The sequence below is a fragment of the Rhinoraja longicauda genome, chromosome 29 (genome assembly GCF_053455715.1).
Source record: "Rhinoraja longicauda isolate Sanriku21f chromosome 29, sRhiLon1.1, whole genome shotgun sequence".
In the NCBI taxonomy this organism is placed as follows: domain Eukaryota; kingdom Metazoa; phylum Chordata; class Chondrichthyes; order Rajiformes; family Arhynchobatidae; genus Rhinoraja; species Rhinoraja longicauda.
The window spans coordinates 13,869,077-13,887,458 of NC_135981.1; the positions used below are offsets into that span (position 1 = coordinate 13,869,077).

At 41.6% G+C, this 18,382-nt stretch overlaps 1 protein-coding gene across 1 annotated transcript in view; it reads right to left on the reverse strand.

Annotated features, from left to right (window-relative positions):
• The window catches only part of LOC144607765 (voltage-gated delayed rectifier potassium channel KCNH8-like), a 78,334-nt gene that overhangs the window by 38,804 nt on the left and 21,148 nt on the right, over window positions 1–18,382 (reverse strand). Inside the window, exons 2-4 of the mRNA XM_078424820.1 lie at window positions 6,815–7,048; window positions 2,517–2,648; window positions 985–1,115 (exon numbers count right to left, since the gene is read on the reverse strand). Of these exons, the coding sequence (XP_078280946.1) occupies window positions 985–1,115; window positions 2,517–2,648; window positions 6,815–7,048 (497 nt within the window). The remainder of the gene's footprint in view (window positions 1–984; window positions 1,116–2,516; window positions 2,649–6,814; window positions 7,049–18,382) is intronic.

Sequence of the window (18,382 nt, forward strand, 5' to 3'; positions counted from 1 at the left end):
GCAGTATGTTTAATGTGTACTGGTGCGCTGGAGTAAGGCAGCGCCATGAACTTTGACTGCTACGCAGTGAGGGTGATAGGTCAAGGAAGAACATACATTGACGAACACAAGAATAGGAAGAACATTTAGGGGAGAGCAGATTATAATGAAAGAGCATGCCCCAACAGAACACAACAAGAACTAAAACCCACAAAAGGGCACAAAGTGCTGGGGTAACTCAACAGGCCAGGCAGCATCACTGGAGGACATGTACAGGTGACGTTTCGGGTCGGGACCCTTCTACAGAACTAAAGATATAATTTCTTTTTAAAATGCTTGATTCAACTGCTCACCCTACAGTTCAGTCTGAAGAAGGGTCTCGACCGAAACGTCACCCGTCCCTTCTCTCCCGAGATGCTGCCTGACCTGCTGAGTTACTCCAGCATTTTGTGAATAAATACCTTCGATTGTACCAGCATCTGCAGTTATTTTCTTACCCTACAGGCCAGAGTAGGATAATAAATTCTGTTCTGTGCTTATTATTCACAAGTGATTAGGTAGCTGCTTTACTGCTATTTGGTAATCTATGCCTGACAATGTTTATTCAAGACAAGCACATATTTCCCTGGTTTCACAGAGCTGAGTGCCACTTGACAGCCAACAATTATCCAGTCTTTGCTGTGACTCCTCCTCAGATGCTTGGTGTGCTGAACTATTTGTTCTATGCTGAATGCTTTCCATGCCCTGACTCCTGAAGAAACCTGGGATTATTTAATTAAAATTCACCAAGATGACAATCATTTGAACACTACCTTCCAGGCCTTGCCAATTTCTTACCTCTTTCAACACAGTCGCACAATCCAAATGAGAACAGAACCATTTTAGAAATAACATCAAGTGCACAATGACATCTCGAGCCATCGTTGACACACCAGGGGAAGTTGCCATTCAGCCTCACAGTAGAATTACAACATTCATACAGATACAGAAAAGGGAGATACTCACGTTATTCAATGTGACTTTACTTTTGTCTCGCTTTTGCAGGTGGCTGGTCAGATGGTAGAGGACCGTTCGGCCCTGCCTGCGCGCGGCTCTAAAATGGGACCCACCTCCCTTTTTGTGTTTGTTCTTCTCCTCTGTTGGGAAGAATGGAAGGAGAAAATATAATCCAGCACCAGGCAATACAAAATGAGATGGAGGTGTGAGGGGGAAAAGGGAAGCTTGTGAGTCGCGAACCCCTCCACTGACTTGCCACGGCCATTCTGACTGCTGAGCTAATCAGTGAGCGACGTCCAGAGGTTTATGGAGGGACATTCAGACCCTTGGTAGAGTGGGTTTCCTCGGGGTTGTCTGGCTTCCTCCCACATCACAAAAATGTGTGGGTTGGTAGGTTCATTGACCACTGTAAATTGCCATCAGTATGGAAGTGAATAGTAGGATATGGGGGGAATTGTTGTGGATGTGGTGAGATTGAAAAATGTGAGCTGATCTTTTGACCTTAGACTTTAGAGATACAATGGGGAAACAGGCTCTTTGGCCCCCTGTCTGCTCCTACCAGTGATCACCCCCTACACTAGCATCATCCTATACGCTGGGAACAATTTACAATTTAACCAAAGCCAATTAACCTACAAATCATTTATTCACAAAATGCTGGAGTAACTCAGCAGGTCGGGCAGCATCTCGGGAGAGAAGGAATAGGTGACGTTTCGGGTCGAGACCCTTCTTCAAACCATTATGTCTTTGGAGCGTGGGAGGAAACCGGAGCATCTGAAGATTGAACCCGGGTGTCTGGCGCTGTAAGGCAGCAACTCTACCGCTATATTGCCAGCTAGTTAGCGGTGTCCTGAGGTTAATATTTTTATCTTTGATTCCCTTCCCTCCATGGACCTGCCAACTCCTGCATCATCCTCCAGCCCTCCAATCCTCCCACTACCAGAGTCCCAATTCTGGTTTGTGGATGATCCGTAATTTAAATCTCTCGAGCAATGGCCACTGTATCCTAGAGAGATGCAGCCCTTAGCACCCATCAACCACCCGTTTACCCCAACCCTACATTAGTGCCATTTTATAATCTCATCACATCCACATCAACTCCCCTCATATTCTATACTCCCCACCATACTAATGCCTGGAGCTCAGGATTGAACCCAGATCACTAGAGCTGTGAGGCAACAGCTCCATTAACTATGCCTCTGACTTCTGTGCGATCTCTTCTGATTATAATTTTGTATTAATAGTGTGAGCCAGAGCATGACTGAGTAACAACATATTGCTTTGTTCATGTGAATACATTGACATTCCATGAGGATACATTATAGTCAATAGACATTGCAAAGGACATCTTCAAGATCCAACAGCAAATCATCTTGGGTTTCACCAGCATCAATGGATGTGGGCTGCTATCAAAGAGGTTTCTGAACGGGTACAATTAATCTACAAGTGGCAAATCAGATCTTTCCATGAGATGACGGCTTTGAGACTGAGCAGAAGCGATGGTATAAAAATATTGAAGTAACAACCATTCATGCTCCTACCTTCCTTCCAGTCTCCCTGATGGACTTTGCCTCGGTTATCTGTGACATCCTTAAAAGAGATGAGGAAAAGTACAACCTCCCCTTTCTCATTTTTAATGGGGACAATGTCAAGTAAACACCAGAATGCAGCTCCTGTAAATCAAGAACAGAGAAGACCACTTTGAAAATAGTGGAACAAAAATGATTCCACAATCTCATTGAAGGTTCCGTCACAAACAACTATTAAAGTAACGTTGCACTTACATAAATTCCTTCAGTGTTTGTCATTTATCACTGACCTCTTATAATGCATACGCATATTTAGTGTAGGTAATGCAGCACAGAAATACAACTGCAATGACTGAGTTTATTGACAACCTAATTCAGAACAATTACATTGAACAGATAATTCCCCCTAGATGTTGCAGTCGCCTAAACAGGGTTTAATTAAAGAGTTTAAATGTTTAATTGTCATTGGTACCAACAATGGAACAATGAAATTCTTACTTGTTGCAATTTAACAGGCTCGTAAATGCAATAATACACATAATATATAATAATTAAAAATACAATAAATTAATAACTTGTTATGACTATTTCTGATGGCTAGGGCTTAGACGACAGAATCTAATCATTAGCAATAATCTAAAAAGATTAGGATTAGTTTTACAGTTAGAGCTAAGGTTTTCCAGGGTTAAGTTAAGAAATACTGTATGACTATGACCCATTAGATGCCACGACAACAATAAATATACAATAAATTATCAGTTATTCCCAGTAAACTAGACTAAGATGGTGCAAAACCCAAAGAATGTAGAGCATCTAGAGTGGTGCAAAGTCCATAGTGGTTGGCTAGGGTTGAAGTGGATGTAGGAGGGAGGTGGTTAAGTCACATGGCTCTTAGGATGCCTTCCCTTAAAGCTCAGGAATAATTTCCTCCCTTCATTTATGTCATGTTCATAACTTTTTTGAGCAGAATTAGACCATTCGGCCCATCAAGTCTACTCTGCCATCATGGCTGATCTTTCCCCCTCAAACCCTAACTCCTGCCTTCTCCCCATAACCCCTAATACCCTTACTAATCAAGCATCTGTCAATCTCCGCCATAACATTTCCATTGACTTGACCTCCACAGCCATCTGTGGCAGTTAATTCCACAGGCTCACCACCATCTGATGAAATAAATTCCTCTTCATCTCCTTTCTTACTTGTCTGCTGGTAGGACAAGAAGTATATTAACGAGATCCAAAAATTAACATATCCCAGAACTCTACGAACAAGTTGGATTAACCTTCTGCTCATCACTGAGTTAGGTACATGAAGGTTGACCTGAGTTAAATGCAGGATTTTATTTCCTTCTCGTCTTAACTGGTCTATTTACAATTATTGGTTTGGTCTAAGGTAGACACAAAATGCTGGAGTAACTCAGCGGGTCAGGCAGCATCTCAGGAGAGAAGGAATGGGTGACGTTTCGGGTCGAGACTCTTTTTGGTCTTCTCAATGGATTTACAGGAAAGAGGAGTGAATGTTTCAAGCAGAACCCTCTGCACTATGGCAGTGAGTATCAAAGAGAAATTTTAATAGTGAGATTCTAGAATTAAGCTGGGTATTAGGCTGGATAGAGCAATCTCATTATGATGCTAATTTAGACCTATTACCATCTGTCTGCTTTTGGTCCACATTCCTCTATTCTCTGCCCACTATGTGCCTATCTAAATCCATTTAAAATGTTGCTCAAAATATGTGTTTCCACCACCTCGTCTGACAGTATATCCCAGGCCCCTACACTCTGTAAAATACTTGCCTCGCAAATCTCCTGTAAATTTCACCTTAAACCTATGCCCTCTAATATTTGACATTCCCACCCTATGAAAACAAAACTCTGACTATCTACCCTGACTATGCACTCATAATTTTATAAACTTCTATTTGATCACCCCTCAGCCTTTCACATTCCAGATAAGACAATCTTCCTGTAGTTAATACATTCCCATCCAGATCTTGGTGAACCTCTTCTGCATCCTCTCCAAACCCTCCACATTATTACTACTGCGGCAACCAGAAACGCACACAATGCTCCAAATGCGGCCTAACCAAAGTTTTACATAGCTGCAGCACACACATCATGCTCAATGCCATGGCCAATGAAGACAGTCCTGCCATAAGCCTTCTTTACAACACTATCCACTTTTGTAAAGGAAGAGGTGATTCTTGGATAATGGGAAAGATGGTAAACCTCAGCCAAAAGGAGATTGGGAGGGATATTGTGGGACTTGAGAGTGAGCATATTGAAAGTTGGCAATCAGGATTAGTACATCAGTGTCTATTGGAAGGTCGGGGTCAAGAGTGTTGGAGTGATTTTCGGGGATGGAGAAGATAGTGCATGATGGCAGTGTACGGGGAAGATCTAAGGGGTAAAAGTAACATGAGGCTGACCTCTGAGGGGACCCAACCAAGTAGTTTGTTGTGAAGATCTACTTGTCCACGGAATTCTGACTGTGATCCCAAATGTATTCTTGTGTTTGATTCCTGCCAACTTTGATCCAAGGGTTGAAATTAACAGAACAATAGAGCACTCAAATTATTTGGCAGAATCATGTTCATTTAACAGAATTTCAATGTGGTATTTATCACAGAAAAAGGGTGGCTTTGTTATCTATGAGACACATGAAAAAAAAAGGAAATTCGTCTGTATACCACAACATTGTTGGAAGGACACAGAGTTCGATGAAAGGCAGTTTAAATGGAAAACAAATTCCTCTTATTTGCTTCACTATAATATGTATTTTCTCTGCAGTGCAGGGCATCTTAATTTAAAAGAATCCAAGAATATTTTACCCTTTTGAGCACTGCAGTTGCAAAGCCCAGATTGAGGTCAGTTTTGGATGGATACATTAGATAGTTTAGGTCACCTCAACCCACCCAATTGCATTCAAAAGTGCCAGGATGGTCCCAGACTAACCAAAGCAGCTGGGTGATTTAAGTTGTTTTATTTTCACTGTGATGAATACTTAGAGAAGACTTTTAATGAAGGTAAATGACATCGTTGTAAGGCTGGGTTCATGTTTTTTTTTAAAAGGAAACTTGAAGTTTGTAGGAAAGTTGGAACAAAAGATGAAAACTAATTGCTTGGCAGTACATCCCACTCAAAGGGCAGAGTGCGATATGCTGATGCCATAATAAGGCAAGATTAGACTGAACAAGTCAACAGAAAACTGGCATTGGTAGCTTCGATTTGATGCACAGTAGTGGAGCATTTGTACACTGCTTTAGAAATTCAGTTCCTTTAAAGACAATAGGACCAAATGTTGGTAGTGGACTATACAGCGCAAGAACAACTTCTATTGGTTGTTTCCAGTTCAATGTTAGTACTCTGGCCTCTGAGACAGGTTATTTGATTTATGACTGAGACTTGAGCATAAGAAAATCCGTTTACTGAGTACTCTTCAGTCAAGGAATCATTTTTTTATCCATGTTAAACTGACGCCTTGTTTGCTCTCTCGGTTGGATATAAAGATCCCACAGCACCATTTTGAAGAACACAGAAGTTCGAACCAGTCATAAGTTATTCTATATCTCAATAAACATCGGTTACACAGATTGTCTGGTGATGGCACCATTGCTGTTGGTGGGGGCCCATTACCTTCATATTGGTTGTTGTATTTCTTACATTGAAATGGTAACTAAACTTCAAAAAGAATGTCACTGGCTGAAAAGCCCTTTTGAAAGGGCCTGGAAAGGCAATATGCAAACTGAGACTGTTTTCTTCGACAAAATATGATGGATGTGCATTGGACTGATCATCTTTCAGAAGTGAAAGCATTTTAGCACAAGACAGATGTAAAGGGGAGAGGGTGCCCAGTTTAGATTGCCAGTGTCTGTTGTTAAAGGATAACAACCAGAGCTTGACTGTGTATCACGATGCATCATGTAACGAATGGGAACACATGAAGCAAAGCGGGCGAGTTTCTTTGCATTGATATAGCCCAGGTATATTACATAAGTCTCAGTCATCATTCTGGATAGACACAAAAAGCTGGAATAACTCAGCGGGTCAGACAATATCTCTGGAGAAAAGGAATAGGTGACGTTTCGGGTCGAGACCGTTCTTCAGACTGAGAGTCAGGGGAAAGGAAAACGGGAGATATAGACGGCGATGTAGAGAGATATAGAGCTAATGAATGAAAGATATGCAAATATGTACTCTCCCTCTTCAATGCTTTTACATAACATTTTGATGAGTTGCAGAATGACTGTATCACAGAACATGGAATAGGTCCATGTGATCATGCAGTGCCCTTCACTACTGAAGTTCTTACCAGATTTCTTGTAGAACTGTACTTCCCCCTGAAACTCTTGCGTGCTGTAGAGTGATTTTTCGATCTGAATGGAAAGTTGGTCACTGGTCTCTGCTCCATGCAGGAACCTGCATCCACAATTCTTCTGCATGACTTCTGTGCGTGCGTAGCCAGTGAGCTCACAGAATCCATCCGAGCAGTAGACAATGGGAAAGCCTTGGCACACTTGAGCGTTTGCAAGGATAAAGTTGCTGTCTGCAAATTCAAAGAGGGGGAGACCAGTTGAACATTTAGAGCTAAACATGTCGATGACAATGACAACTCTCCTTTTCTAAAAAATTACAAGTCTGGCAAATGAATAGGTTTTCACACAGTGTAATTGTACAATTAGCAGCAATAAAAATAAAAGTAAAACAACTGCTTCAGTGTTGATATTTCCATCAATATGTGTCACTTTGAACCTCAGCATAAATCTGAATATAATGCTGAATGTGTTGCATTCTGTACTCTCACTAGCACAGAAAAGCTGTACAAGCTGAACATGTCCTATCTATATAGTTAGAGAAGTAAGTTAGACAATTTCAATTGAAGGTAGACACAAAATGCTGGTTAACTCAGCGGGACAGCCCTTCTTAAGGGTCTCGACCCAAAACGTCACCTATTCCTTCTCTCCAGAGATGCTGCCTATCTCGCTGAGTTCCTCCAGTGTTTTGCGTCTTTCTTCGATTTAAGCCAGCATCTGCAGTTCCTCCCTACACATAACACACTGACTGATGAGTTAACACTTCCCAGGTAGTCACGGGTGATAACTCTGCCCAAGTCCCCCCAACACTTGAAACCCCACCGAGAGGTACATGGCAAAGCAACACCAAGACAATGTTCAAGCTGCCTCCACCTCATTTAACAGCCAGGTGTCATGGAAGTTGCTGTTCCAAATATATTTCATTCAACTCTCCTTTGAGAAAGAAATATCAAAATGCGCAGAGTACAATTAACATGTGGAGATTTAGTTTGGATTTTAAAAATTTTGAATAATGATTAATAGCGACATATATGTAAAACAAGCTGGGTCTGGTTACTAAACCCTCTAGCATGTGGGAGTTGAATAAATACACTCAGTAAAATAATACGCGCCACCAGTAAACTCTAGGTAAATGATTTTATGCTCTTTACACAGCTGAGCTTCCGAAAACCTCCAATTTGTTTCTCCAATGAGGTCAGGAGCATTCAGATAAAATCACTTGAAAAAAATCTACACAATAGGAAACATTAAAGTAACAAATATCTAGGTTGGACGGGGAGGGGAGATGGATGTTATTGTCTGCAATGGTGCAATGAGAAGTTGTACCTCACAAAAGTTCTGGCGGAAAATCAGGAAAGCAGATAAACACCAAAAGGAATTGAAAGATGCAATGCAATGATTTTAACCATCAAACAACAAGGAGAATGGATGTCCCTCTTCCACACTTTGTAAACCTAGTCTCATTTGAAACTCTGAACCCTCTGCCCTACCTCATTCATCCATCACCTTTGTGTTTGTTACTGGTCCAGTCATGCTTTGTTGTGAATAATTCACCTCTCTCTGGCTTTACCCTTCCCCATCTCTCAGCTTCTCCAGCACTATAAACCATCCAAGATGCCAATGTTTCTCCAATTCATAATTATGGTGCAACACATTTTAATTACTACACCACTGCTGTCATGCCTTCAATACCAAAGCCTGTGCTCTAGAATTCAACTTCCCTTAATCCCTCCTTCCTTTTGCTGTGGCTGATCTTTTGAAACCTATTGGGAGACACTAGGAACTGCAGATGCTGGAATAACTCAGCGGGTCAGACAACATCTCTGGAGAAAAGGAATAGGTGACGTTTCGGGTCGAGACCGTTCTTCAGACTGAGAGTCAGGGGAAAGGAAAAAAAGGCACCACAAAGTGCTGGAGTAACTCAGCGGGTCAGGCACCATCTCTGGAAAATATGGCCACGTTTCGGGTCTGACGTATGGTTCCAACCCGAAACATCATCTATGACATCAGTCTGAAGAAGGGTCTCGACCCGAAACGTCACCCATTCCTTCTCTCCCGAGATGCTGCCTGACCTGCTGAGTTACTCCAGCATTTTGTGAATACATCATCTATCCATATTCTCCAGATATGCTGCTTGAACCACTGAGTTGCTCCAGCCTTTGTGTCTCTTTTTGAAACCTACTGCTTTAGTTCCCAGTGTGGTTCAGCATCATTATTTTTGTTAGGAGATTGTCCTGTGTCGCACCTTGGCTTATTTCCAATGTTAAAAATGCTTTGCAAATTGAAGTCATTGATGTTGCAATGTGAGGAGACAAATGTATGTGTAATTCCTACACCGATTCCCCCAAATAATCAGCAATTATTTTGTCTCGGAGAAGCTTCAAGTGTGGAGGAAAGTTTCAGAATATTAGCCACTGTCACCATTAGCCATTGTCGGACAGTGGTGTGAAAGATGGAAAATCTATTTCATACACCTCACACAAAGCAGAACCATTGGCGTTTTTATCAGGATAAATGATTCACGAATGGCTGATTCAGAGATCTCTGCACTTCTCTAATTCTAGTTTGCTTATCCCTGTATTGGGATACTGTATTGTTGCCTGTGGAATTCCAACTAACAAGATCTTAAGTACCAGGATTTCATCTCTTGACTTCTCTGACTGTGCACCATTATTAATATACCCCTTAAAGTCTACCTCTTTGATCAAGCTTTTAGTTATCTGCCTTAACATCTTCTCATCTGACTCAGCATCAATTTTCTGCCTGATAATGATGACATGAGGTGCCTTCGGATCTTACTGCAGCTGGTGTTTCTTTCACTTCGTTGTTCGATCCCAATAGTTACCCCTCTTGCTCTTGCCCCAAAATATTAACCCATCTGTTTCCTTACCAGTTCCTCTGTGACGCATTGCATTTCCAGTACTTCTTTTGCTTTGTTAGTGAATTGCAACTTATTGATTTTCTCTTTTCTTAAATGTGGAACAATTAAAGAGGGTGGATGGTTATGCAAACTCTTCGATAATTTGTCTCCATGCTGGAAGGATTCCTACTTTTTATAAAGCTGCCGTAATTACTCTGATTAGTTGATGCTGAACCAAGCAGATCATCGACCTGATGCATTAAGTTGAGCCCTGAATGATCTGGTCCTCACATTGAGCTGACACCTCTCCTTACCAAGCACCCACCCCAACCTTGGCAGTATTGCCATGACTGCAATTACTTTTGGTGTTCATGTGGCTGCAGTGAGTCTATGGATTTGCAGTCACCTTGGAATGAAAAGCAGTCTGCAGGCAGGGATTAGGCCTTGGGTAATGGATTATAAAACCATTGAAGTCATTGAAAGACCCCATTGGAGAATGTACCAGATATTGCTTGATAGCCTGTGCAATGCAAACTCCCAATTTTTGGGCAACTCATTTATCATTGAATTGCCTCGAGAATCCCACAGGAAGGCACATCATCATCCGTTTGAAAATGATCAGAGGTATCTAAAAACTGAAATATATTTAAACAATCCAAAAATTATAAACTCCTAAAATAAGAGTAAGTTGAAAAATTAATAAAATTTACTTAAGTAAATTAATGAAACAATATTAGTCAAAAATTTAAATGACCTTCACTAAACTTTTGGGTCAATGTTGGTGACCCATTTGAACAAGTTGGCCTGCACTGCCTGCACCAGTCCCTGCTGATGTAAAGCTACAAGGCTGACATCAGACCTTCTGTGTAGTTTGTACTTACATATTGTATTGGGCAGGCATGAAGTTATTGAATCACCTCGCACAGAGACTGTCCCCTTCTGTCTACCAAGAGCGCGCCCACAAACAAACCATTGATCACGCTAATCTGACATTAATCCTACTGTAATTAGCAAGTAATTAATTTAATTTCATGAATGTCCTGATAGAAACATGACAGGTGAATACTCTGCACATATTCTAACATTCAGAGTGACAGTGGGCCGCTGAGGGTTGTCATTGATTTCACTCGCTGTACAAGTACGCTTAGGAATTTGGTAAATTACAAATTCTTGTTTGTTTGTTTTTGTCCTAAATACAAATTAATAGTTTGAATGCCCAGAAAGGAACATGGTCTCCATTTAGCGCCTCAGAACATGCCAATCCAGATAATCCTTTGTTAGCTGTCTACTTGTGGCGACCAAATTTGGTTTAGTTATTTTCTGATGGTGAAGACTCGTGTGTGAAATTGAACAGTAGCATGGCAACCCGAGTTGATGTGAGTCCACAGCAGGGAATTTGAAATGGTAAATTAATGGAGCAGTGATTTAAGGTGGAAGCAGCTGTGTCATATCTAGGATGAGAGCATTTCACACTGTGCATGTGCAGCACCAGCCTGTTTGACAGACCCCATCCAATGACTTTCCTTTCTCCTCTTGTGGGACGGCAAGCTGGCTTTCACTGTTCCATCATTGTTCTAACTGGGGCATCTATATACTAAAACTCTCGTTTGTTTGTTTGTTTGTTCCTGAACTACACCCAAAACGGTACACGATAGCGTGACATTGTGGGCAGTGGAGGTCAAATCACTGGATGGATTTAAAAGAGAGTTAGATAGAGCTCTAGGGGCTATTGGAATCAAGGGATATGGGGAGAAGGCAGGCATGGGTTACTGATTGTGGATGATCAGCCATGATCACAATGAATGGCGGTGCTGGCTCGAAGGGCTGAACGGCCACCTCCTGCACCTATTTTCGTTGTTTCTATGTTTCTATGACAATTTTAAGCCCACCTTACTCACCGTCGTCCCTTTGGTGCTAATGGAAGAAGTTTCATTGAAATCGGTGTTATATTTTTAAACTTATTCACATTTTAAAGTTTAAATCTATCTCCCAGGGAGGGGGGGAGGGGGGAGGGGGTGGAGTGAGGGGTGGGAGGGAGGGAGGGAGGGAGGGGGAGGAGGGAGGATAAGGAGGGTTCAGAGGGATGGATTGGGGGGAAGGGGGGAGGGGAGGGGAGGGATGGGATGGGGAGGGGAAGGGGGAGGGGGAGAGGGAGGGGAGGGGAGGGTGAGGGGCGGGGAGGAGAGGGAGGGGGAGGAGGAGGTGAGGGAGGGGGGGAGGAGGGAGAGGGGGAGGAGGAGGGGAGGGAGGGGGGGAGGGGGGGGGGGGAGAGGGGGGAGAGGAGAGGGTGCTGCACGAATGCAGGAGAGGTTCCACTTGGTCTAGTATCCCCCCTATCCCCCCACATCCGGACCAAACTCAGATCCTGGGGGGACAGGGCTTTCTCCATCGCTGCTCCCACCCTATGGAACTCACTACCCCAAAACGTTAGAGACTCCCCCACACTCACCACATTCAAAACATCGCTGAAGTCTCACCTGTTCAGCACTGCCTTCAACCACTGAAGGTCACCTCACCTTCTGTCTCCTTTCTCTGTTCGTCTATTTATTTACTTATTTATCTATTTATTAATTTCCCTATGTTCTCTAAATCTCTGTAAAGCGGCTTTGAGTATATGAAAAGCGCTATATAAATAAAATACATTATTATTATTATTATTATTAGTATGACAATAAAACACTCTTGATTCTTGACTCTTGACTTTCACGTTATGTGGACGGAGGAAAGTCTAGAGTTTAAAGAACCAGTGATTAGGTACTGTATATCCCTAAACTCCATGGGACTAAGACCCAGTACTTCATATGGTATTAATGCAGGTATTTGAATTGCAATCTTTACCTCTAATTTTCTGCAGGAACCAACTAATTTTGATTTACTTAAATGCTGCCCCTGGGACCCTCTGCACTGCAAGAGTGCACCATTCGTGTAAATGTATTGTCATTAAAATAAATTAAATGAAATAAAATATAAAATACAAAATACACAAAGGCATCATCTCGTTGAAAAACAACAGTGTTTCATCAAACAAAACCAGCAGAGATGCCATTGTACTCGAGAAAGAAAAAAAACAGGTAAAAGTACTAGTTAGTGTTTTATATGGCACCTTTCGCACTTCTGCATTTCCAACATCTGAGACTCATGTTGGAAAACTCAAATCATGGATTTTCAGAAATTTATGTTGGATGGAGGGTTCAAGTGAACATTTACCCTGGCAGATGCTTGAGATAATGTTCAAAAAATAGACAGTGCAAGAACCTTCTCATGAACAGTGAATAATACGCAGCTGGCTGCATTAGTATTAGCATTAATAAACGACAAATTGCTGCACAGTTGTTTTTAAACCTCTGAGTCACAGCTACCTAATAAACTGAATTTAAACAGCATTTTCTGTCAATTTTGAAAAGTGACATCTACAGTTTTTGGCAATAGCAGCAGTTATATAAGTCCCCCACTAACTATTTTTAAGATTAATATTTTAAATTCAGAGTGTAATGTCCTGATTTGCAATTCTAGCAGGTCTATAAATTCCAATTTCTTATTCCTCCTTAGTCTGAGCATTAATATCCTAACAGCACATGGTGTGACCTCTTCTGCAGAGCTCGATTAGTTATAAAGTCTTTGTGATGTCCAGGCATTGCATGGTGGCGCAGCGGTAGAGTTGCTGCCTTACAGCGAATGCAGCGCCGGAGTCTCAGGTTCGATCCTGACTACGGGCGCCGTCCGTACGGAGTTTGTACGTTCTCCCCGTGACCTGCGTGGGTTTTCTCCGAGATCTTCGGTTTCCTCCCACACTACAAAGACGTACAGGTATGTAGGTTAATTGACTGGGTAAATGTAAAAATTGTCCCTAGTGTGTGTAGGATAGTGTTATTGTGCGGGGATCGCTGGGCGGCGCGGACTTGGTGGGCCAAAGGGCCTGTTTCCGCGCTGTATCTCTAAATCTAAAAATAAATCTAAAAGACAATTTATAAATTCAAGGGCTTATAAATGTACCTTGCATGAAAAGATCTTAACAAAACAATGGAATTGCAGAAGGACATATTTATTCTGTTACTCAAATCCTCTTGTAATAAAGACCAATGTGTCCCATTTGCCTTCCTAAATGTTTGCTGATCCTGTAGGCTAATTTTCAGGGAAAACCAACCTGGTCCTGTTCTGAGTTCAGCCAAGTACTGTCAATGAAGAATACACTGCACTTGAAAAAATTCTCAGACAAAATATTGAAATGTTAGACCAGATGAAATATTTAGTGTAGGCCAACGGAACTATGGATGGTAGGAGCTGATTTTGCAAATCAAGGCTCAGAAAATTGAAATCAGGCGGGAGAGAGCTGTTGAGTTTAGATATGCTATTGGGCAAGTATGTAGAAATGTTCAAGGGGACCTGCTAGAGTGTTACAAGTTATCAGGCCTGCAAGGTACAAATGCCTGTGAGCCTCCACCAGCCCCATGTCCACCAAAGAACCAAGTGGAGGATAAGGTAGATAATTCAGAAACAATGGAATTTCAGCATAGACAAGTCAGATCAACACCGATTATCGAAGCAAGGAACTGCAGATGGTGGTTTACCAAGAAAAGATACAAAATGCTGGAGTAATTCAGCGGGTCAGGCAGCATCCCTGGAGAACATGGATAGGTGGCATTTTGGGACAGGACCCTTCTACACTTTGAAGAGAGGTCCAACCTGAAATGTCACCGATCCTATTCCCCAGAGATGTTGCCTGACCCGCTGAGTTACTCTTGTGCTTTGTCGCGCTGCCTAAAGTGGATGAGACTTTTCGACAATGTGGTGGTCCCAAGATGATGATAAACCAAACATGGGAGAACATGCAGTACCAATTGCAGCTTCATAGCATTTATTTGCAGAATTGACAGGCACCAAGTTCGACAAGTTTTCATCAAACTAAATCTGTCACAAGTGTGATTAGGGCAAATACATTCATTAACATCAAACACATGTGACAAACCAGATCTGTCAAATATCAAAGATCTTTCAGACTACCATAAATACTACAAGGGATGGGTTACTATCTATGCAATCAAAACAATGATCTAATGGCCACAAGTACCAAGGAAGTACATTTTGAATATTAGAAGTGTTCAGTTGGACACCTGAACCCAATACAAAGAAGCAAGTGTTGATTCATTCAGGTTCTCTTGGATGAAAGGTAAACGCAAATGGATTGCAACCCCAGTCAAAGAAAACATGGAAGACATTGTGAAGGCCAGGAAATCTGAAACAACAGTATGCCTTAGACATTCATGGTACACATTTCCCAGATCTTGGAACAGTACTGACACTACTAATAAAAAATGACAAAAAAAGGAATTAAAGCAAAAAGAAGGGCGTATCATACACAGTTTAAGAGAAGTCTGGTGAATGAGCCTATTGGTTCACTTTGATACCACCTACGTGATAAAATCTGCATGTGACTTTTCGAATTGTGGATTGGGACCATTTCCAGTTATTCCTCACGTTTGTCTGCCTCGATGACCTAAATGTAAAATGATAGTTGCCAATGTACATCAATGAATGAACGAAGGAAAACCAATTGAAGGTGGGAATATTGCCCACCATTTACTCCCCTCTCATCCATCTGTTCCACTGAAGTAAGCAGTGAAATTCTTACTCCATTCTGCAATGAGGTACCAGTCAATAATAGGTATTTATTTCACAAAATGCTGGAGTAACTCAGCAGGTCAGGCAGCATCTCAGGAGAGAAGGAATGGGTGACGTTTCGGGCCGAGACCCTTCTTCAGACTATCTTACACTACCAGTCAATGATTGTGTGCTATGGTTCTGCAGTGCGGTTTAAAAGAAATCTCGGAGACAAGAGTGCTACAGGTACCATTGCAGCATGTTGGCATTTACTTTTTTTCTTAAATTAGGATTTTTAGTTTAAAAGGTTTAAGCAGAAGTATTTGTTTTATTGTGCATATTTTTTTTTTTTTAAACAGGTACCAAAATAAGGCCTTAGACCATTGGGAAATGTTTTACAAGTTTAGTTTCTACTGACAGTGTGGGGGTAATTGATTACTGTAGTATTTTTAGCATTTTTCCACTGAATTTAGGGCAGTGCAATGCTTTAGACAACAAGTTATCAGGCAGATCAAGATAAGTAAGTTGTTGGCTGGATAGTCCCTGAAGCTCAGCAGTGCCCTAAATTCAGCAGCACAATCTAAAAATATTACAATAATGAATTACCCCAACTCTGCCATCTGACAATGCACAGAATCCAGAACAATGGTGCTATGGAGACTCAAGGAACTATAGATGCTGGAATCTTGAGCAAAACATGAAGTATTGGAGGAACTCAGTCTGAAAAACGGTCTCGACCCAAAATGTCATCTGTTCATTCCCTCCACAGATGCTGCCTGAACGGCTGAGTTCCTCCAGCATTTTGTGTTGTGCCCATGTATGGACACTATCTTAGGTAGTGACCTCACTCTACACTCTTGCCTCTGCTCCTGTCTAAATCCAATTCTGTTTTTGGACTGTTACCTGCCTGAGATTGAGCAAACTTCTCTTCATAACATTGCAGGATTTCAGACATTGCCCAGTTGCCAGTATTGATCTGTGATACTGCTTCGTGATCGCCAGGAGTAAGATTCTTCCGGCTTCTCTCCTGCCATGTGCCCCTGTTGCCAAACAGGCTGATGGTTTTTGTTGTTGGGAATAGGCCAGAAAATAGCAACAGCCAAGTTTGTTGCAACAACTCAGGATAATTCCTTCATCTTAATTCTCCGTCTCTCGCATGCTCAAGGTCAAACACAAGTGAACTCACTTGCCAGAAACAAGATTATCAAACGAATGTTATCCTGTGGCAGCATTACGTTTGCAACTTTGCCCTTTTGAGAGTTCAATACTCTCTGTTTGTGAAAACGAAATCCTGCAATTAGTCTCTAGAAACCTGAGTCTATTCGCCTCCCTCCCAGACTGTGACATGTTCAATAATAGATAAGTGAATGTGAGCAGTGTTTTAAAGATCGTCAGACCAAATTCCCACTCAGTATTCCAAAACTTGATTTTGCTGTCATTAATTGTTTCTCTCAAACCAGACATGTTGCTCACTACAACTGTACCTCCTCCATTCCTTACAGAGGAAAGATAATGAAGGCTCTTCGATCTGACGCATTATCTCTGTTTCTCTTCCCACAGATGCAGCATAACCTGCAGATTATTTGCAGCACTTTTATTTTAGATTTCCATCATCTGCAATTTTTTTTTCATTTTCAAGACAACATTCTGGAGTGTTTGAACATGTCTGAACAAAGTGTCCTGACATTTCTTGTTGCAGGGAAATAAGTACTTGTTCACAGGTCAGAGAATAATTTTGAACAGCACCAACTAAGCTTTTTCTATATCTGTGCTGCCTTCTATGAAAACCACAGCAGTTCTGCAACCTCCTCAAAAGGTGGCAAGTCTCTTGAAGTCTTGATGCACTGTGGTGTAGTGATAGGAACTGCTCTCTTACAGGTCCGGTGAACAGGTTCAATCCTGACTCCAGTGCAAATTATACATAGACAGCATTTTCTCTCTGTGACCACGTGATGTTCCCACGTCCCAAAGGTGTATTTGTTGGTCGGTTAATTGGCCATTGTAAATCACCCCTTGTGCGTAGGTGAGTGGGAGAATTCAGGAAGAGTTGATAGGACTGTGGGAAGATTAAAATAGGATTAGTGCAAATGGGTTATTGTGGACTCGGTTGGTCAAAGGACTTGTTGTGCTCATTGACGGACCTTAAAAGGAGGGAGGTCTTGCACAAAACTATGGCAAGACCGCAACTGAAGCACTACATACTGGCTGGTATGGTACAGCATTAATCAAAGATATACTTGCAGCAAATTATCACCAGAATTATTTATTACCTTTGAGTTAAAGTTCTGCAGGTAAAGCCTTGAGTTTAGAAGAATGAAAAGTAATCTCACCAAAACAATAAATATTCTCTCAGGGACGATAGAGTGAGGATTCTCCATTGATGGGAAAATGTAGAAGCTGGGGCCATAGTTCAAGATAAAGTGAGATCCACTCACTACTGAGGAGAGAGCTGAACATTTGTTATTCTCTGTCTCAGTGGAGCTATGGGCACTGGCTCGTTGAGACTGAAAAATCATAAAGAACTGCAGATGTTGGAAAGGTAGTGTAAGAAAATAACTGCAGATGCTGGTACAAATCGAAGGTATTTATTCACAAAATGATGGAGTAACTCAGCAGGTCAGGCAGCATCTCAGGAGAGAAGGAATGGGTGACGTTTCGGGTTGAGACCCTTCTTCAGACTGATGTCAGGGGGGCGGGACAAAGGAAGGTTATAGCTGAAGAGAGGAGGAGAACTTCTTCAAAGTGGACATACCTTGAGTAGAAATCGCAGTAGAGCAACAGGTAGTGTAAGAAAATAACTGCAGATGCTGGTACAATCAAAGGTATTTATTCACAAAATGCCAGGATCACAAAGGGATTAAAATTTCACAACTCTGCAGTTAAGGTCTAATTAGTGTGTAGTTTTTAGTTAATTAGTGTTAGAACAAGAATTTGTTACATTTTCTTGAAATTCTGTCTCCTGACATCGTCTTGTAAACACATAAAATGAATAAAAATGTTACATTTACATGGTTAATGGATATCTAATGTCAGACTTTAAATTCACTGCTCAAGGAGTTATTATATGAGAATAATTGTTGTCCTAATAAACAGTGTTCTGACCCAGATA